Source organism: Bacillus rossius, chromosome 6 (assembly GCF_032445375.1).
Source record: "Bacillus rossius redtenbacheri isolate Brsri chromosome 6, Brsri_v3, whole genome shotgun sequence".
Taxonomy (NCBI): domain Eukaryota; kingdom Metazoa; phylum Arthropoda; class Insecta; order Phasmatodea; family Bacillidae; genus Bacillus; species Bacillus rossius.
In genome coordinates, this window is record NC_086334.1 from 66,203,510 (window position 1) to 66,221,347 (window position 17,838).

Genomic DNA, 17,838 nt, shown 5'->3' on the forward strand with positions numbered 1-17,838 from the left:
CGCAGATGGAGGAAGCCACAGCCGTCCAGCCACTGTGGTACAATTGGCACGCGGAGACCGGGTGGACACGTCAGGCCGACTCAAAAACGCCACCTCCGGCACCACCAACGACGCCGCCCCCAGCCACTGGGAAAGTGACTGACACGGCCGCACTTCTCAAAACCGCCACATCGCGACCCAGTCCGGGAAACCACCAGGTTGCCGAAGACATGCCACAATGCACAGGGGGCGTGTCCCGCCCGCCGCGCACGTCACAGAGGGCGTGTCACTTCCGCCCGCCACGCACGTCACAGGGGGCGTGTCACTTCTGCCCGCCGCGCACGTCACGGGGGGCGTGTCACCTCCGCCCGCCGCGCACGTCACAGGAGGCGTGTCACATCCGCCTACCGCTCACGTCACAGGGGGCGTGTCACATCCGCCCGCCGCGCACGTCACAGGGGACGTGTCACTTCCGCCCGCCGCGCACGTCACGGGGGGCGTGTCACATCCGCCCGCCGCGCACGTCACGGGGGGCGTGTCACCTCCGCCCGCCGCGCACATCACAAGGGACGTGTCACTTCCGCCCGCCGCGCACGTCACGGGGGGCGTGTCACCTCCGCCCGCCGTGCACGTCACAAGGGACGTGTCACTTCCGCCCGCCGCGCACGTCACGGGGGGCGTGTCACCTCCGCCCGCCGTGCACGTCACGGGGTGCCTGTCACATCCGCCCGCCGCTCACGTCACGGGGGGCGTGTCACCTCCGCCCGCCGTGCACGTCACAGGGGGAGTGTCACCTCCGCCCGCCGCGCACGTCACAGGGGCCATGCCATCTCCGCCCGCCGCGCACGTCACAAGGGGCGTGTCACATCCGCCCGCCACGCACGTCACAGGGTGCGTGCTGCCGCCACGCGCGTTACTCTGGGTCCGTCACCTGCGCATGTCATGCGTGCCGTTGAAGGCGCCGCGCCGTCTCCGCACGTCAAAGGCGAAGCTGAAGGGGCTGCGCCGCCTCCACACGTCATGCGCGCCGCTGAAGGCGCCGCGCCGCCGTCGCCTGCCACGTGTGCCGCCATGGGAGAGACGCCGCCTGCCGCTTAAGGCGCCATGCCGCAGTAGCCTGCCACGTGCGCCGCCATGGGAGCGCCGCCGCCTGCCGCTTAAGGCGCCGCGCCGCAGTCGCCTGCCACGTGCGCCGCCATGGGAGCGCCGCCGCCTGCCGCTGAAGGCGCCGCGACGCCGCCGCCCACCTCGGCCGCCGATGACGCTGACCCACAGGTACTCGACGCCGCCCAATGGACAGCCGCCCCGGGTGTACCAGGTCAGTGTGCCGGCGTATCTTTAAGTGTGTGTGTGTGTAGTGAGGCGTTGATGCACATAGCGGTCTCAGAGAAGGGAGGGCATTTGACGCCGACCGCCAATGCTCCTCTATGTCGCATAGACCGCTATGACTCATCAACGTCTCCTAGAGGCGTGTGCACCGAATGCGCCTGTGCGCGCAGCAAAGGGTAGTGCGTGCATCGAGGCGAACGCCGTGCAACGAGTGCTGCGCCGGCGGAATGATCCGGCCGGGTGTGGCATATCCTTCCGCCGCACTACAACAGATTATTATAATTATGTTTTCCAGAGGTTTTTATTAAACATTATTTTTCATTAAATAATAATTCAGTCCTTGCAAAATCATGTTCACTGTGCGATTTGTCCCGAACCTGGCCGGTTCAGTTTCCCGCGAAATTCACTCGTTTCCGCGGGAGGACTGGCGGGGGAGGGGGGTCGTGCGCGGCGACACCGGCAGTGTCCTTCGAGAGCTCAACCAGGCCGGCAGCCTGCGCGCAACACGGAACCTTCAATCTTTGCTTTCACCGACATGTAGTTTTTAATAGTGTAATTTCTTTTCAACCTTTCACGTACAGTTCCGCGGTCGGCCTAAACTTACCATGAGGTACTTAACTTAATTAAATCAGTGCTCCGACATGAGTGTTCTACGTCATACGTAAGTACTGTGGGGAGTTTTTGTGAATTTACGTCGGTGCTTCACGCCCCAACCTAGCCTAACAGCTACATAGTTTTGGCCCGCACGGGGCAGCCAGCAGGCGACACGTGCCCTCGAACATAATAACGATTCAGTCCCTGGGACTCATCTAGACATCACGTAGAGTCGCCGGAGACACGGGCCTACGTGTCGCTAGCCCAGTTTATCAAGTGTAATGTATTAGTGAAATAGTTGTTCGTCCAAATGTTATCAGTCACGTCAGGGTTTATGTATCAAAGTGTAGTGTTAGTCAAGATATCGTGTGCCATGTCAGAGTGTATTTTGTAACTTTCGCCTCATGTGTACAAGTCCGCCCCTCACGCGCATTAAAATCGTGAGCCGCCACTGAGGAAGTGAGCTGCGCGTGTGACTAGTCGCGTCGGGCAAACCGTTACGGCCAGAACGGGCAGCACCATGTATTGGGCTGTGCTGTATTAAATTCACCAACTAAACTTTGTGTTATTCTTCAGGCGTCCCGAGTGGCCATAACAGCTCGGGGGGCCCTACTGCGTTAACCCCTACCTCTAGCCACAAGGCCGAATCTTCCCTGAGATCACGAACACAAACCAAAATTCACGTCTAAATAATCAGAGGTAGCAGGGACGGCGTCAAAGTAATAAACATATTTGAATTAATGAGTGCAAATAAAAGTAAATTTATCAATTAAATTGTAGATTTCATTTCACTCCTTTGTATCCATACGAAATAGTGATAATTCAATAAAAATGATTCAATTTTATTCATAAAAGTATGTAATCATTTCATCAATGTTTTGTTATGATATTGTCACGTTAAAATATCGTCCATAAACCGACTTTACAGACAACCAATTGTTTTGTTTTGGCATCGTTACTTTTCTTGTGCAGTTGAACGAATGCTTGCTGGTGCTTATTTTTTAAATGTGTTGCTAGGTTTGTTGTGTTTCCACACGTTTTGCAGGTTTTCCCACACAAATTACATGATACACTTTTAGAGTCTATCTTCTTGAAAAACTTCCAAACGGTAGATGCAGTTAACGACATTTTATTGGCTGTATTCATTTTTCATTATTTATGAATATATGGAATGAAAATATCGCAGAAAAATATCGATATTGATATATAACTTTGATAAAATATCGACGATATATATTAATATATCGTATGACAAATATCGGTATTTCAATATATCGATACTTTTCCAACATCCCTAGTGTTTATATTTTGGGTCAACTGAAATACAAGACAACATTCCTACGTTGGCCGTAGTAAATTCTTTGGTTGTGTTAGTGTATGGTCCACAACTATTGTTCATCGTAGGCTTCCCTGAAATTGTTCTTGTATAATGTTTACATTTGTAATGTTATAATGTTATGAAATAATTTTTGTATAAATATGTATAGGAGCCAAAAAAAAAAAAAGAAGTGATATTAACATTCTCAGTGTCATAGACGGTGGCAATACCCAAGTCGCACGTTGAAGGGTTTAAATAATAAATAAAGTAAGTAACACTATATATTGAAGTTGTTAACTTTTTGTCGAGACAAGAATTGCAAATTTTAAGGATCGTGGTTTTTATGAAAAATAAAAGTTAATAGAATCCAACAATACAGACGTATCTATTTGCCCTTACCGTAATTCGGTAAATATTTACAATCGCGGTAGATGCCAAAAAAAATGCCAAAAATCTGAAAATACTTTTATTCTGTGCCCTTTCACTTCCTCTTTTCAAAACAACCGGCGGAGGTAAGAAATTCCAAATACTTTAGGAGATATCGAATTTTTTAATTTCATCATATGTAGAGTCGCGGTATATGCCAAAAAAAATGCTAAACATCTGAAAATACCTTTATTATATGCTCTTCAACTTCCTCTTTTCATTAAAAGCGGCGGAGATTTGAAATTCCAAATACTTTAGGAGATATCGAATTTTTAAATTTCAGCACAAAACCAGCGCATTCCTGTGGCGTGTGTGCACCATTGTTTCTTGTTTACGTACGAGTATCTATTTTTTTATTGGATAATGATGTCACGTGATTGTTCGTGATAGGCCAGAATTCAAATGAACTAATACGTGATTATTTAGTTCAATTATTGTTTAAAACGGTGTTTAATTACCGCCTCCAACTTACGTGAGTTTTTAACGTTTCTAATTTTAAAGTCTTATTTGTTATTTTGATATTGTTGCGCAAGTAATAAGTAACAAAAAAATTTACGTGAGTTGTTACTGTACATCCTTTGTTACGGGTTTGTTAGGTAAGGTCAGTTACATTATAAATAATTTAAAACTAAAGAATAATTAAAATTAATTCACATTATTTTTAATATCACCTTAGTTTTAAAGTATTTATAATGTAACTGACCTGACCTAATCGACCATTTTAGTTTACTGTTCACCCTCTGTCCGGGTTTGTTTGGTCAGGTCAGTTACATTATAAATATTTTAAAACTAAACATCCATTAAAATTAATTCACAAAAAATTTTTTAATGTCGGCTAAGTTTGAAAGTATTAATAATGTAACTGACCTGACCTAATCAACCATTTTATTAATTACGCATTCACGATTCACGTATTCACGAACACACGGCAAAATAACAAAAATGGCGCCGCTCGAATGGTTCCACAGGTCTTGTATTGCAAAATTAAAAAATTCGATATCTCCTAAAGTATTTGGAATTTCTTATCTCCGCCGCTTTTAATGAAAAGAGGAAGTTGAAGAGCATATGATAAAGGTATTTTAGGATTTTTTACATTTTTTTTGGCATCTACCGCGACTCTACATATCATGAAATTAAAAAATTCGATATCTCCTAAAGTATTTGGAATTTCTTATCTCCGCCGGTTGATTTGAAAAGAGGAAGTGAAAGAGCATAGAATAAAAGTATTTTCGGATTTTTAGCATTTTTTTTGGCATCTACCGCGATTGTAAATATTTACCCGTAATTCTGAGAAATATGAATATTACGCTGTTTTCAGGGCAAATAGTGGAACGTCTGTTGTGCTTAAAAAAACATTAGGAATTTTAGGTACGTACTTAATTGTTCCGTATCACGTATCCTATTCCTAATTATTCTAATATGTTTATAATCATTTTGTAAGAGCACATTCCATTTGGGCAAGTGGTTCTCCCTTAAAAACCATTTTAATATGAGGTTAGGTTAGTCAATTAAGAATCATATGCTTGCATTTGGTCGTTCGTTCTGTGGCATGGAGTTTTCCCTTTATATACTATTGTGCCATTTCCTGAAGCCTCTTCCATAAATCACAGCCAATATGTCCCCTTGCGCTAATCATACTTCCGCCTGCAACGAGTGCTTTCGTCTTTCTGTTCTTTCCCACTCCCTTTGGATCTTCTATTCATGATCTCTCCTTCCTCGGCACATACATCTTATTAATCTATCTCCCAGCTTCCCCAACCCCTCTCCCCCTTTACCTTTTTAAACAGTCTCCAGTCTTTCTCTCTTCCTCCTCCCCTGCAGTGTGTCCCACCCCAGCTCATTTATCATCACTGATGGTCTGTATGTCTTCCCCTGCCCTTCGCCGGCAAATACTCATCACCCATCTCTCTGCCCTCCATTTTACAATTCTTTATTCCGTCATCATGTACAGATCTCAAATTGCCGCCCTATACTACATCATTGGGTAAATATGTAGTTGGGCGGTATTTGCGAAAAAAAATGTTAAAAATCCGAAACTACTTTTATTCTATGCTCTTTAACTTCCTCTTTTCATTAAAAGTGGCGGAGGTAAGAAATTCCAAATACTTTAGGAGATATAGAATTTTTTAATTTCATCATATGTAGTTGAGCGGTATTTGCGAAAAAAAATGTTAAAAATCCGAAAACATCTTTAGTAGATGCTCTTCAACTTCCTCTTTTCATTAAATGCGGCGGAGATAAGAAATTCCAAATACTTTAGGAGATATAGAATTTTTAAATTTCATCACAATTATACCAGTGCATTCATGTGGCATTCCGCATTGTTCCTTGTTTACGAGTATCTATTTTTTTTATTGGATAATGATGTCACGTGATTGATCGTGATAGGCCAGAATTCAAATGAACCAATACGTGATTATTTAGTTCATTTATTGTTTTAAAACGGTGTTTAATTACCGCCTCCAACTTAGGCGAGTTTTTAACGTTTCTAATTTTAAAGTTTTATTTTTTATTGTTGCGCAAGTAATAAGTAACAAAAAAATTTTACGTGAGTTGTTACTGTTCATCCTTTGTCCTGGTTTGTTAGGTCAGGTCAGTTACATTATAAATACTTTAAAACTAAAGAACCATTGAAATAATTTCATATTATTTTTAATGTACGCTTAGTTTCAAAGTATTTATAATGTAACTGACCTGACCTAATCGACCATTTTCATTAATTAGGCATTCACAAACACACGGCAAAATAAAAAAAATGGCGACGGTTGAATGATAAACACAGGTCTTGTATGCAAAATAAGAACGGCAATATCTCCTAAAGTATTTGGAATTTCTTGTCTCCGCCGCTTTTAATGAAAATAGGAAGTTGAAGAGCATCTAATAAAGGTATTTTCGGACTTTTAACTTTTCTTTCGCAAATGCCGCTCAACTACATATGAAATTTAAAAATTCAATATCTCCTAAAGTATTTGGAATTTCTTACCTCCGCCGCTTTTAATGAAAAGAGGAAGTTGAAGAGCGTCTATTAAAGGTATTTTCAGATTTTTAACATTTTTTTTCGCAAATACCGCTCAACTACATATTTACCCATCATTGACCTCACCAACCTGTAATATGCCTTTTCCTTTAGGCTACTTTCCTTTCAGATCCCTTTAGGTCCTGCCAATTACCCCCAGCCCCCTTCTCCCATTCCTTACAGCCTTCTGTACTTGCTGTCCCCATCCTAGGTTGCTCTGTAGGGTTACCCCCAAGTATTTATAGTTTTCTGCTTTCTACCTATCTCCTGCCCTTTCCAACCACATATGTAATTCCTTTAATACTTTTTTTCTGGTAAACCTAACCACCTTTGTCTTGTTTATATTTATCTCAATTAAATTTGCTCTTGACAAGTTCTTCAACTTCTGATCACCCTTAGGTGTGTCCATTCCCCCAAGGTTTCATCCATGATGCAGCCATCCACAAACATTCCCAATCTCCTTCTCATTCCCTCTACTTTATCATTCATCGTGATAATGAATAGAGGGGCCTCATAACACTCCCATGCAGTACCCCTGGTGTCACTACGCTATTTTCTGACCTTTCCTTTCCACCCACACCTGCTGTTCCCTATCTCGATGGAAGTCTTCCGTCCAATTTACCACCCTGCTGTCCATTATCAACCTATCCTCTTGTGCGCCACCTGATCATAAACATTCTCAAAATCATTAAAGATGGCATCCAACTGTTACCACCACCAAGTCCTCCAGAAGCCCAGCATCTGTGTCTAGCAGGAGAAATGATGACGACAAATCTCTCAGAACGGAGTTTGTACAGTTGCACGCATGCGGGCACAGACCAGTAATGATTAGCTCTGCAATGCCAGTTTTTACATTTACATTACCTACCTCGTGCAACTAAAAGAAACTTAGTATTCATTTGATGTAATACCCATCTTTGTTTATAATTTGAAACATGTTAAAAATGGTTTGAAGTAGAAGAATATCTAGCATTCTATCATTCTTTCTGGTTTATTTTTATTATAGGGCCTAATATGTAAATTTTGACCCTGTGGTTTTTCTCGTATCTCAATTTTTTTTTTGACGTGACGTCTAATAAATCGATGAACGCTGGCTGCACGCACAAAAAATTGTCCCACTACGGATGTCCCACTACGAATGTCCCACTACAGATGTGTCCTGTTTACGCATGCGTGGCATCTCTCTGGTATGTTGCGGACGGTACAGAGAACTCGGCCGGCACGTGGTGGCGTACTGCTCAGGTTTCACCCCGCCATGCTGCAGGGATAGGCGGGTCGCGCCGGTTGGATCACGCCTGCGCATGCCACCACACACGGCTTGGGGCAGATGACAACATAGCGGGGTTCGAGGTCATTGTTGTGCACCGCGCCACGGGAGTATATTCGCAAGGAAATGGCGTTCTTACAAGAATGTATTATTTTAATTACTAGTGTAAATCAGTATATTTAAACAGTGTTTTATGAGTATTGTTTTAGCTGTGTAACTAAATATTTATTGCTGGTATGATACTTTTCACGCTTTAGTTTGACATTGGTAATTATTTGTCATGAGTTATTATTTGATCAACTAAATCACACACCGTATTATAGTTATGAGCCCACGAGCGTGTAAATATTTCGAGTCCAACAGAGAATATGCTAGTTAAAAGAAATTCAAACAAATATTGTGCATGGAATATTATTAATTTAAAACATCTGAAACAATTTTTTCCTATATGGCCTCGTGGCCGTGCGGTTAGCATCGCTGATTACCAATCCGAAGGTTGACGGATCGAATCCCGGCCGCTTCAAGACTTTCATTTTTGTACTTGTAAAAATAAATACGGCGCGCACGACACTACAAAAGTAATAAATATATTTTAATTAATGAATGCAAATAAAAGTAAATTTATTAATTTAACTGTAGATTTCATTTCATTCCTTTGTATCCACACAAAATAGTGATAATTCGATAAAGATGATTCAATTTTATTCATAAAAGTATGCAGAGGTAGATTTTATCATACAAAAGATAGAAAAATTTAAAAAAAAATTTCTTCCTCAAAGAATATAATATTTTTAATGCCTAAATGGTTTGGTTGCAAAAACCTATTACGGCTCAGTCTCAGGCCGAATATGATATTTCCTTTTCTTCTGGATCAATCATTTCATCAATGTTTTGTTATGATGTCACATTAAACTATCGTCCGTAAACCGACTTTACAGACTACCAATTTATTTTAGTTTAGTATTTAATTTTGACTAATTTTATTTGTGTTTATTTATATAATTATACTTGTTATTTAATAAAATAATTTTTCTTAACAGTGAAATTTAATATCTTTGTTTCCATTTTTTAAGTTTCAGTGCATTGTGAACGTGCCAGATGGATAGTGAAGACCGGTTTCGTGACACGGAAACGTAAAAATGTAAATGGAAAAGTACCTGCAAGTTATTTAAGTGTCACTATCTGTCTACCACTTCCACAAGGTACGAAAGTGTAACAAAGGCAATCAACGTTATTGAATTTCACAATTAAAAAAATCTATTTTATCAAAATAAAATTGAGTTACGAGAACATAACATGGTCAGAAGTTACATGGAATACATTTATAATAAAATAAATCGGAAAGCAGTTATAGAACATTAGATATTCTTGAACTTCAAAACATTTTTAACAAATTTAAGACATAAACAAACTTGGCAACCACCGATACCAATACTCTGCTTCTATTTGTCACAGGGTCAATCCATATCAAATGTCCCAATTTTAATTTTTCAGGTTGCTTGACCTTTTTAGAAAAAAATAATTTTTTGTGTGTGGCCTCACTAGCATATAATAAGTTTAAAACCACAATAATATAATTTTTCCATGCTTGGTTTATTAATGGTTGCTAGATTTACATGATCGGGTGCAGCAGTTTTGACGTTTGCAAGACTTTGGGGGAACTCCAATAAATTTATTGGCTGCTTCGGGAATTATGAATTAAATAGCACTGTACTGAGCATGCTCTGAACTAACTTTATATGTAGTAAAATATATTTCTTTTATTTTTTTATATACAAAAATGGGGTACAAATATAGTCAAAATTTGGGTAAAAAATACGAGATTCTGTGGTGTGTAGTGAAAGGAAGACTTCAAGTCTCAGAGTTGAAATTCACACAGGGAATTCCTTTCTACCAGTAGTCTTTGTATACCAAAAATGAAACCTGAGAAATATTTCCTTTCGTTTCTATGAGCTCGTCAACTTCCCACTTTTTGCATTTTTTACAAATTTTACACCTAAATATCTCTGGTGGGCAAACTGATAAAAATTTGGGATTATACCAGAATGAAGCTCTATATGAGGGTAAAATCCTGTAAAAATTTTGACTTTGAGATTTATCTGTGAGTGCATAAAAAACAAGTTTGAAATGTGGCAATTATGCACATTAAACTATTATAACATGCATGCGTACAGATACACGATTTATCATATCACATATTTACAATACATGTACTTTACAATCCTAAGTGTTTAAAACTTAACCAAAAATCAGCAAGCATGACTGTTAAGCAACACAGAAATTTCATCACAAAGAATGTTAGAAATGTTGTGTGTACGTCCCGTGTATGTTGTAAGTTCCTGTGGTGTAAGTGTCCTCAGAATTCTGTTACATGGCACCCAGGTAGAATCATTAACATGTTTCTTGAATGATGTACTGGGTCCTGATGGATGGTAAAATTTTACATGGATATCCATATTTTCATTGCTGATGTCATCAACTTCAGCCAACCACCATTGTCAATCATAGATACATGCAACTATATCACTTATGTCCACATTCAAGGGAATTGTTCTGCTGACTTGAAAGTCTTCAAAATTTTCTGCATTCGAAGTAACATAACACCTTACAGTGCTCTAATTTACAGGCACAAACCTATGGTAGCTTCTTATTCCAGTAACTCGCTTGCAGTTTTCAAATCTTTGTTCCAGCATTGTGGCATGATTGTAGATCTCTGTGCTTGACACATATATGTAAGAAATACCAGTTATTTGAGTGCTGCAGTACTGAAACATTTCTTGAGGAGTAAGTATCTGGTTATTTGCTGTTCTTTGAAGACTTGCTCGTGAAACTTGTTGTTTTGTAGTGCCACCAACTCCATTACAGGCATTCTTACCGTGTGAAGAACCAAAAAAGTTCCATTCACATTGCAGGTCAAAATCTTTTTATGATTGCAGACATTAATTAAATTCTTTCTGTTCTTGTATTGTCTGAAAGCCCCATCAGAAAAATACAGAATTTTTTTGATTGCAGGATTAGTTTCAGTAATATGTTTCAAAAGATGAACTTGAAATGTGTGAACTGCCAATGTGTTATGTTCCAAACTGTCACTGATAATGCAAACACTTTTGTGTTGAATTTTTCTCCGTTCATGTAGTAATAGACAAATGGATGTAGAGTGGCCTGTTTTTTTGCCCAATGAGCAGATTGTATTTCATCTTGAATTACAAATGTGTAATTTTCAGCAAAATCAGCTAGGACCAGGCACTCATATTCAGTCAAATTCATCTTCCTTTCTTTCAAGATGTTGTTTCAAAGAAACTAACTTTCCTGCCAGATCTTCCATGAATTCATGTCTTGGCTTCACAGTTGTGACCATTTCTGCTTTATCAACAGTAACCCACTGTTTGTAGACAATATTGTCAGGCAAAGAATCACTTTCTTCAAGCTCAGCAAACAACTCTAAGAAAACTTCTTTTCCTGGGCATTGCTGGCATTCACCCATCATACACGAGTAGTTGTTGGAATCACACACTATCATATTGAGCAATTATTTGTAGTCTACATTCAGCCAGGCTCCATCAATCATTAGTTTAGCATTCTGATGATAAAGACACACACATTCTGTGTGTGTACCTGACGAACCTGCTAAAATGCACCACTTTGGTCTCAGCTTACAAAATTTAGACCTACCTATCTTGAATGCTGGATATTCATTCTTAAACTGTAGATACAGTTCATTTAGGTTGTTCAAAATGAGTCTTTTTTGTTTGTGAACTTTTTCTCCATTAATTTTCACAGCTACAAAGTCTTTTTTTCCAGAACATATACGACTATTCTCATCATCTTCATAAAACCTTTCCACTTCTTTTGCAATGTCATCAATAATTCCAGCAGCTTTCTTTTTTCCTAGGTGAGGTACAATTCCTTGTTCTTTAACTAGCTTCCTTGTTGTTTTCACAACTCTCTCTGTAACTTTAAATTTGTTCATTATTTTCTCGCAAGACCAAGAGGTAGGGAGAAGACTGATGATTCTTACTGTGTCTTCTTTGTTAGCTGTAAGAGTTTTAGCTCACAACTGTCCTTATTTTGAATAACTGAATCATTTTCTACAAAACACAATCTCAACTTCTTCTTTACTTCTTCTGATACTCTCTGTGCTTTTGAACTGATTGCTAGATTTCTTTTGTTAGAATTGAGTTTTCTGATCTTAGAAGTACCTACTTCGCGAAAGTTCCAAAATATTAAAAGCAGAGTCTAGTTTCTCTGCAACTTCTGTGATGTTAACAAATTCATCAACCTCTTCCTCATCATTTTCATTTTCTTTGGTAACAAATATCTTACTGTAGCATGTTGGGCACAGAGATTTTCCAGGCACAAGACATAACCTCAAACTTACATCTTGAAAAGTATGCTTCATATTAATTTCCCTGAGTCCTTTTGATATCACCTTCTTGTGAACTTGCATCGGGTCACAACAAACACGACCGAAAATATGATAATACTTGCATAGAAACTTGATCTCATGATATTTACAAACTGTGAAAATAGCCTTATTCACTCTCAACTGCAACAGATTTTTATCTTCCTCACTGAACTCACTTATCAGTTTCATTTTCATAGGCACATTACCATAAACATTCTTGTGACATTCTTCTGAAGTAAAACTTCCTATTGAACAGATACCCTCCATACTGATAAGTAAACATAAATAAGACAAAATATCCAAAGATAACACAAATACTAATTAATGTGCAGTGCTCCTTGTAGTACAGATTAATAGTGCATTATAATACGTACATATTGTAATATTCTAAATGTGATGATAATATGAATTTTAATTATTTATATGAAATTGGTTGATACAATTGATGTTTTTTTTAATGGGTGGGTAAGTAACATACCCCTAGAGTATAAGGCAAAATTCCACACATTAAAATTTTTTTTTCTGCATTCACAGTGCAGTCTCAAAGTCCAAATTTTTACAGAAGTATACTGTCATATAGAGCTTCATTCTGGTATAATCCCAAATTTTTATCAGTTTGCCCACCAGAGATATTTAGGTGTAAAATTTGTAAAAAATGCAAAAAGTGGGAAGTTGACGAGCTCATAGAAACAAAAGGAAATTTTCTCAGGTTTCATTTTTGGTATACAAAGACTACTGGTAGAAAGGAATTCCCTGTGTGAATTTCAACTCTGAGACTTGAAGTCTTCCTTTCACTACACGCCACTGAATCTCTTATTTTTGACCCAAATTTTGACTATATTTGTACCCCAATTTTGTATATAAAAAAATAAAAGAAATATATTTTACTACATATAAAGTTAGTTCAGAGCATGCTCAGTACAGTGCTATTTAATTCATAATTCCGGAAGCAGCCAATAAAAATTTATTGGAGTTCCCCCAAAGTCTTGCAAACGTCAAAACTGCCGCACCCGGTCATGTAAATCTAGCAACCATTAATAAACCAAGCATGATAAAATTATTTTAATTTGGTTTTGGACTTATTATATGCTAGTGAGGCCACACACAAAAAATTATTTTTTTCTAAAATGGTCAAGCAACTTGTGCTGGGATACTTGATATGGATTGACCCCACATGCAGTAACATAAACGGAAAGCTGGGAATCTCTGAGCTAATCTGTGTGGGTTCGTGTTCTTATCCTCTGATATATTATATCAGTCTCTGTTTATGTGATTTATCTCGGCTTGCATGTGGTAGAACAGGCCTTCACTGAATAACTATTAATGTATTAATTATATTAAAAAAATATTTTTCAGGTAATGGATTGGTGGAGTGAAGATGTTTTTGGCAATGAGTGTTGGAGTATTGGGCTTGAAAGACCGGGCAAAATTGTTAACCCAACGATAAAACAAGAAAGTTATAAGCAGGTGGTAAGTTTTAGTTCTTTGAATTTGATCATGGATGTACACACGGCATATACCTAAATCAGAGGAAGTTGACACATTTGGACAGAGCAAGTGGAAATAGGGAGCAGGGTGGTTGAAAGAGGGGGGGGGGGGGGGTTACCATCTGGGAAGTGGTGGGGCAGAGGGGGGGAAAGGGATCAGGTAGTTATGGTTGTAAGATGCGAGGGATAGGGGAGAACATGATGTAAGAAGGGTTGATATGAGGGGAACACAGGTAGAATGAGGCATACAACTGTGAAGGAGAGGAAGCAACATGTAGGGAAAGGGTAAAGCATTAATATGGGAACAATGAACTATAGGAGCATGTATAAAAAGGTAGACAAGGCTTGTATCACAGATGTTGTGGTAACGGTAGAGATGTGGTTGGATGAGGAAGTAGGGGTTGTAGAGCTAAGGAGCTGGCTAAGTATGAGATATTGAGAAGAGACTTGAACAGAAATTGTTGGATTGTCTGGGATAGGAACTGACAGGTAAGGTAGAGTACTGGAGTTACCAATCAAGGGACAGGATAGAAAGGTAAGGCTGCTGGAAAGTGTACAGATCACCAGGGCAAGTGGAGGAAACCATACAGGTGCTAAAGGAAATGTTAGATATGTTGAGGAAGAGAGCTGGGTGGTCATGGCTGGCGATCTCAACATGTCAGGATTGGTGGTGTGGGAGGCAGGACTAGAAGAGATGGTAGTAAGTTAAGCAAAGGTAGGCCTTCCAACTGGCACATAGAAGGCTCGAGCAGGTATTGGAGGAGCAAACGAGACATGGAAGAGGGAACTAGAGAATGTAGGTATCACTGAATGTGAGCTAGTATGACCGGTGCAGGCAGTGATGGGAGTATAGTGATGGAGTCTATCAGTGACCACAGGATCCTGGTGGAGGAGATAGAAATGGAATGGAGGGAGAAAGATAAGAGGCAGAAGAAAATTGGAAGAATTTGGGGGAGATCATATCAAACTAGGGCGGAGAATTACTGAAGGTGGGCAGGAATTGAAAGGCTTGACAACAAATGGATGGCACTAAGAGGCATCCTGAGGCTGGCTGGGTATGGTTTGTGCCAGTCAAAAGGGTAGGGAAAGGAGAAGACTCGTTGACTATGGGGAAGAGATTCAAATTCTGAAGCTCTAATATAGGAGGCTTAATGGCAAAACCAGAAAGCTGGAAGGGGAAAACATGAAAGCAGAATTAATGAAGGAAAATAACGTAAGTACGTAAGGTATGCGTACAAGGGAAGGCTGCTGGAGGAAGGAAAATTGAGTTGACCTATACAGCTATTTACAAAGAGTGAAGGGAGAAGAGGGAATAGAGAGCACGCAGTCTGCTCAGGAGTTATCACTCCTAGTTAAAGTAGAGGCTTTGGGGTATCAAAAAAAAAAATTAAAAAGGGGGTGGAGCTACATGGAGTAGGGAAAGAAAAGAGACCACAAAAGTGCATGGTGGTGCTATGTGGCAGAGGTGTGGAACTAAGATTGGCAGCGCTGACATATGGTTGATGACAGAGCTGGTAGGTAGTGCGCAGATACACGGCGGTAAAGCATACAGCCTGGGGACGAGGGTCTAGGAGGTGGTGCTCCCTGGTGGGAAGGAGAGGACTTAAGAAGGTCTTAAATTTAGGTCTACAGGAGGCTGAGAGATAAGTGAGCCGGGTGCAAGCATGGGCGTGGTTGTTGTCCACGGGAGGGAGAGCTGGGGGCAGAGTCGGTCATTGCCCAGCCCTGAATCCTCAGAAGCACAGTGAAAAACGGTGGGGGCAGGGGTGCAGGGTGAGTGCCGGGCGTGCTCTGGCGCTCCGGAACAGGAGCCGCACGAAAGATAAAACTTGCCGCGCCCGTGCATTGGCGGCACTGATGGGAGTGGGGCGGTCCAGTGCAGGAGCGTGCTGCCGGTGCTTTGGACTGAGGAATTACACGCCAGAACGTGCAGAAGGGCGAGTGAAACTGTGAGACGCTGCTAGCACAGCGTGGGACAGAGTGGCCGCTAAGGTTTAAATAGTGAGGGCTTCTCAGGGTACAGAAATTTAAAAATATTCAATCTGAGTCTCACACTTCTCGTGTGTGTGTGTGTGTGTATATATGTATATATATATATATAAAGTGTGAGACTCAGATTGAATAAATATATATATATATATATATAAAAATTTGAAGGTGCCAAGGAAACTGTTTAATTTGTGGCACACAGAGGTGGGTACAGAGGAAGGAAAGATCACGGGCGAAAGCTCTGGAGGGAGAGTAGGGGAACGGGAAAAGCGAGACACTCATTTCTGGTGAGGACAGAGAGGGAGTGGAATGGGCTTTGAGGGAGAAGTATTCGAAGTGAGAATTACAAAGTACCTAAGCTGAGGGGAGGGGGAGAGTGGAGAAAGGTTTGAACTCTGTGCCTTGCTAGTGGAAGTGCAATTGCAAGTGGGAATTTGTTCAAATTCAAGTAATTGCTGGTTTTCCAATGTAAAAATTATACGTAACGAGCAGGAGATAAGCTGTTGTTGATTTTATGTTTTGGTCATGGCTTACTGGTTTTCTACATCATCTATTTTTATGTATGAAGGTTCCTTCTCCTCTCCCTCCCCCCTCCCCCCACAGTCCACTGTCTACACAGACATCTGAAGTGGAAAATAAGAAATAAAACAAGGAGCTAAGCCCTGTATTTATAGAAAAAATGTAACTAAACCAAACAAACTATTGTTTAAAAATTTTTTTATTTAACTTTTCTCCTTTTGTTTTTGTTTATTGTTGTATGGCCCTAAGGACCCTTCTCCCCCACGAAAGAGGGTGAATTCTGGAAAATGTTCTCCCTTTTGTTTTGAGCTGCATATGTCCTAGTGTGAAATGTGTCACTGGGTCAGTGACATCATGAATTGGTGGGTGAAACAGGGTGGCCTGAGAAAACACCTGACGTAGTTAAACTTCAGTTGGTTACATACCTGTTATGTGTGATATTAAGTGATTTTGTAGCAAAGAAATTGGTTTACTGAAGTATGTTATATATGCCAGGAGCACCGCTGTCACTTTGGGCAGAAAGATGGAGTGGTATATTGTACGTGACAAAACGTTTATCTGTCATTAATCATGTTTCGTTCCTGTGGGCGTACTTTTGTTTCAACTTTAGGAGAACACATATATATTTAATGCAATTTTCTCTGGGGAAGGGGTAGAGAGGGGACTGATGCTTCCACCTTCTCTCCTGTTAATTTTCTTCGGGACTGATATGTGTTCACTTTGTCATACTTATTTTTTACTGTGTTTGCAAACCTTTTTATGTAAATTGATTGTTTGTTTATAACATCATGACAAGGATGAGCCGATATGTACTTTCAGTTTTTTAATATTGCTGCGAGAGTTAGGAATTTCCAAAAGATGGCGTGCTGTGATGTTGTTGAATATTACCTATTACTTTACATTCACTACATTGCAACACCCAGAACATTTGAAAAGGATGCTTGACAGTGGCTGATTATGGTTAGTAAAAATTAAGTCGATTTTCCATCAGTCACTGTTATATAAAATATAACACAAATCCTTTAAAAAGTGTTTCCACAATGCAGACACTACACTTCACCCAATAGATCGGGTGTCTTAAAGTCATGGATCAGCTGGATGAAAAGCTGTAGTAATGGCATTCATGCATGTCCACCTCCTGACATTAGTGTTGATCATTTAGTAAACTTTATGTGTATGTACTTTTTAAGTCCAGGAGTTGGTACTATTCTGTGGGCCCTTTTATTTTTCAGGAAATTACTGTTGAGAACAACTGTAACAATGAAAGTTATGATGATGTTGATGAAGATGACTCTAGCCATGAAGATGATGGTGGTGATGAAGATGACTCTAGCCATGAAGTTACAAGTAATGGAAGTGTCATTGATTTCAGCCCTGATTCCTCCATGGCAACTTGTGACATCACATTTCCTAGCATTAAAAAAGAGGTAAGATAAATGTGTGAATGATAATTTTCAGTCAAGTATTAACATGGTAAGACGTGACATTAATGTTCAGCTCCAGTAAAAT

The 17,838-nt window shown here is 40.3% G+C and overlaps 1 protein-coding gene across 8 annotated transcripts in view; it reads left to right on the forward strand.

Annotated features, from left to right (window-relative positions):
* The first annotated feature begins 3,198 nt into the window (after positions 1 to 3,198).
* LOC134533273 (gastrula zinc finger protein XlCGF52.1-like) overlaps positions 3,199 to 17,838 on the forward strand; it is a 59,599-nt gene continuing 44,959 nt past the window's right edge. For 4 of the 8 annotated variants that reach the window (XR_010075289.1, XR_010075288.1, XM_063370723.1 and 1 more), the window contains exons 1-3: positions 3,209 to 3,487; positions 13,691 to 13,804; positions 17,562 to 17,756. Coding sequence is in view for 6 of the 8 variants with exons in the window: in XM_063370723.1 (XP_063226793.1) it covers positions 13,694 to 13,804; positions 17,562 to 17,756 (306 nt within the window). In the remaining 2 variants the exon portion in view is untranslated. Of the gene's footprint in view, positions 3,488 to 9,002; positions 9,132 to 13,690; positions 13,805 to 17,561; positions 17,757 to 17,838 lie in introns of all 8 variants that reach the window. The other 4 variants (XM_063370720.1, XM_063370721.1, XM_063370724.1 and 1 more) reach the window with 4 other exon arrangements.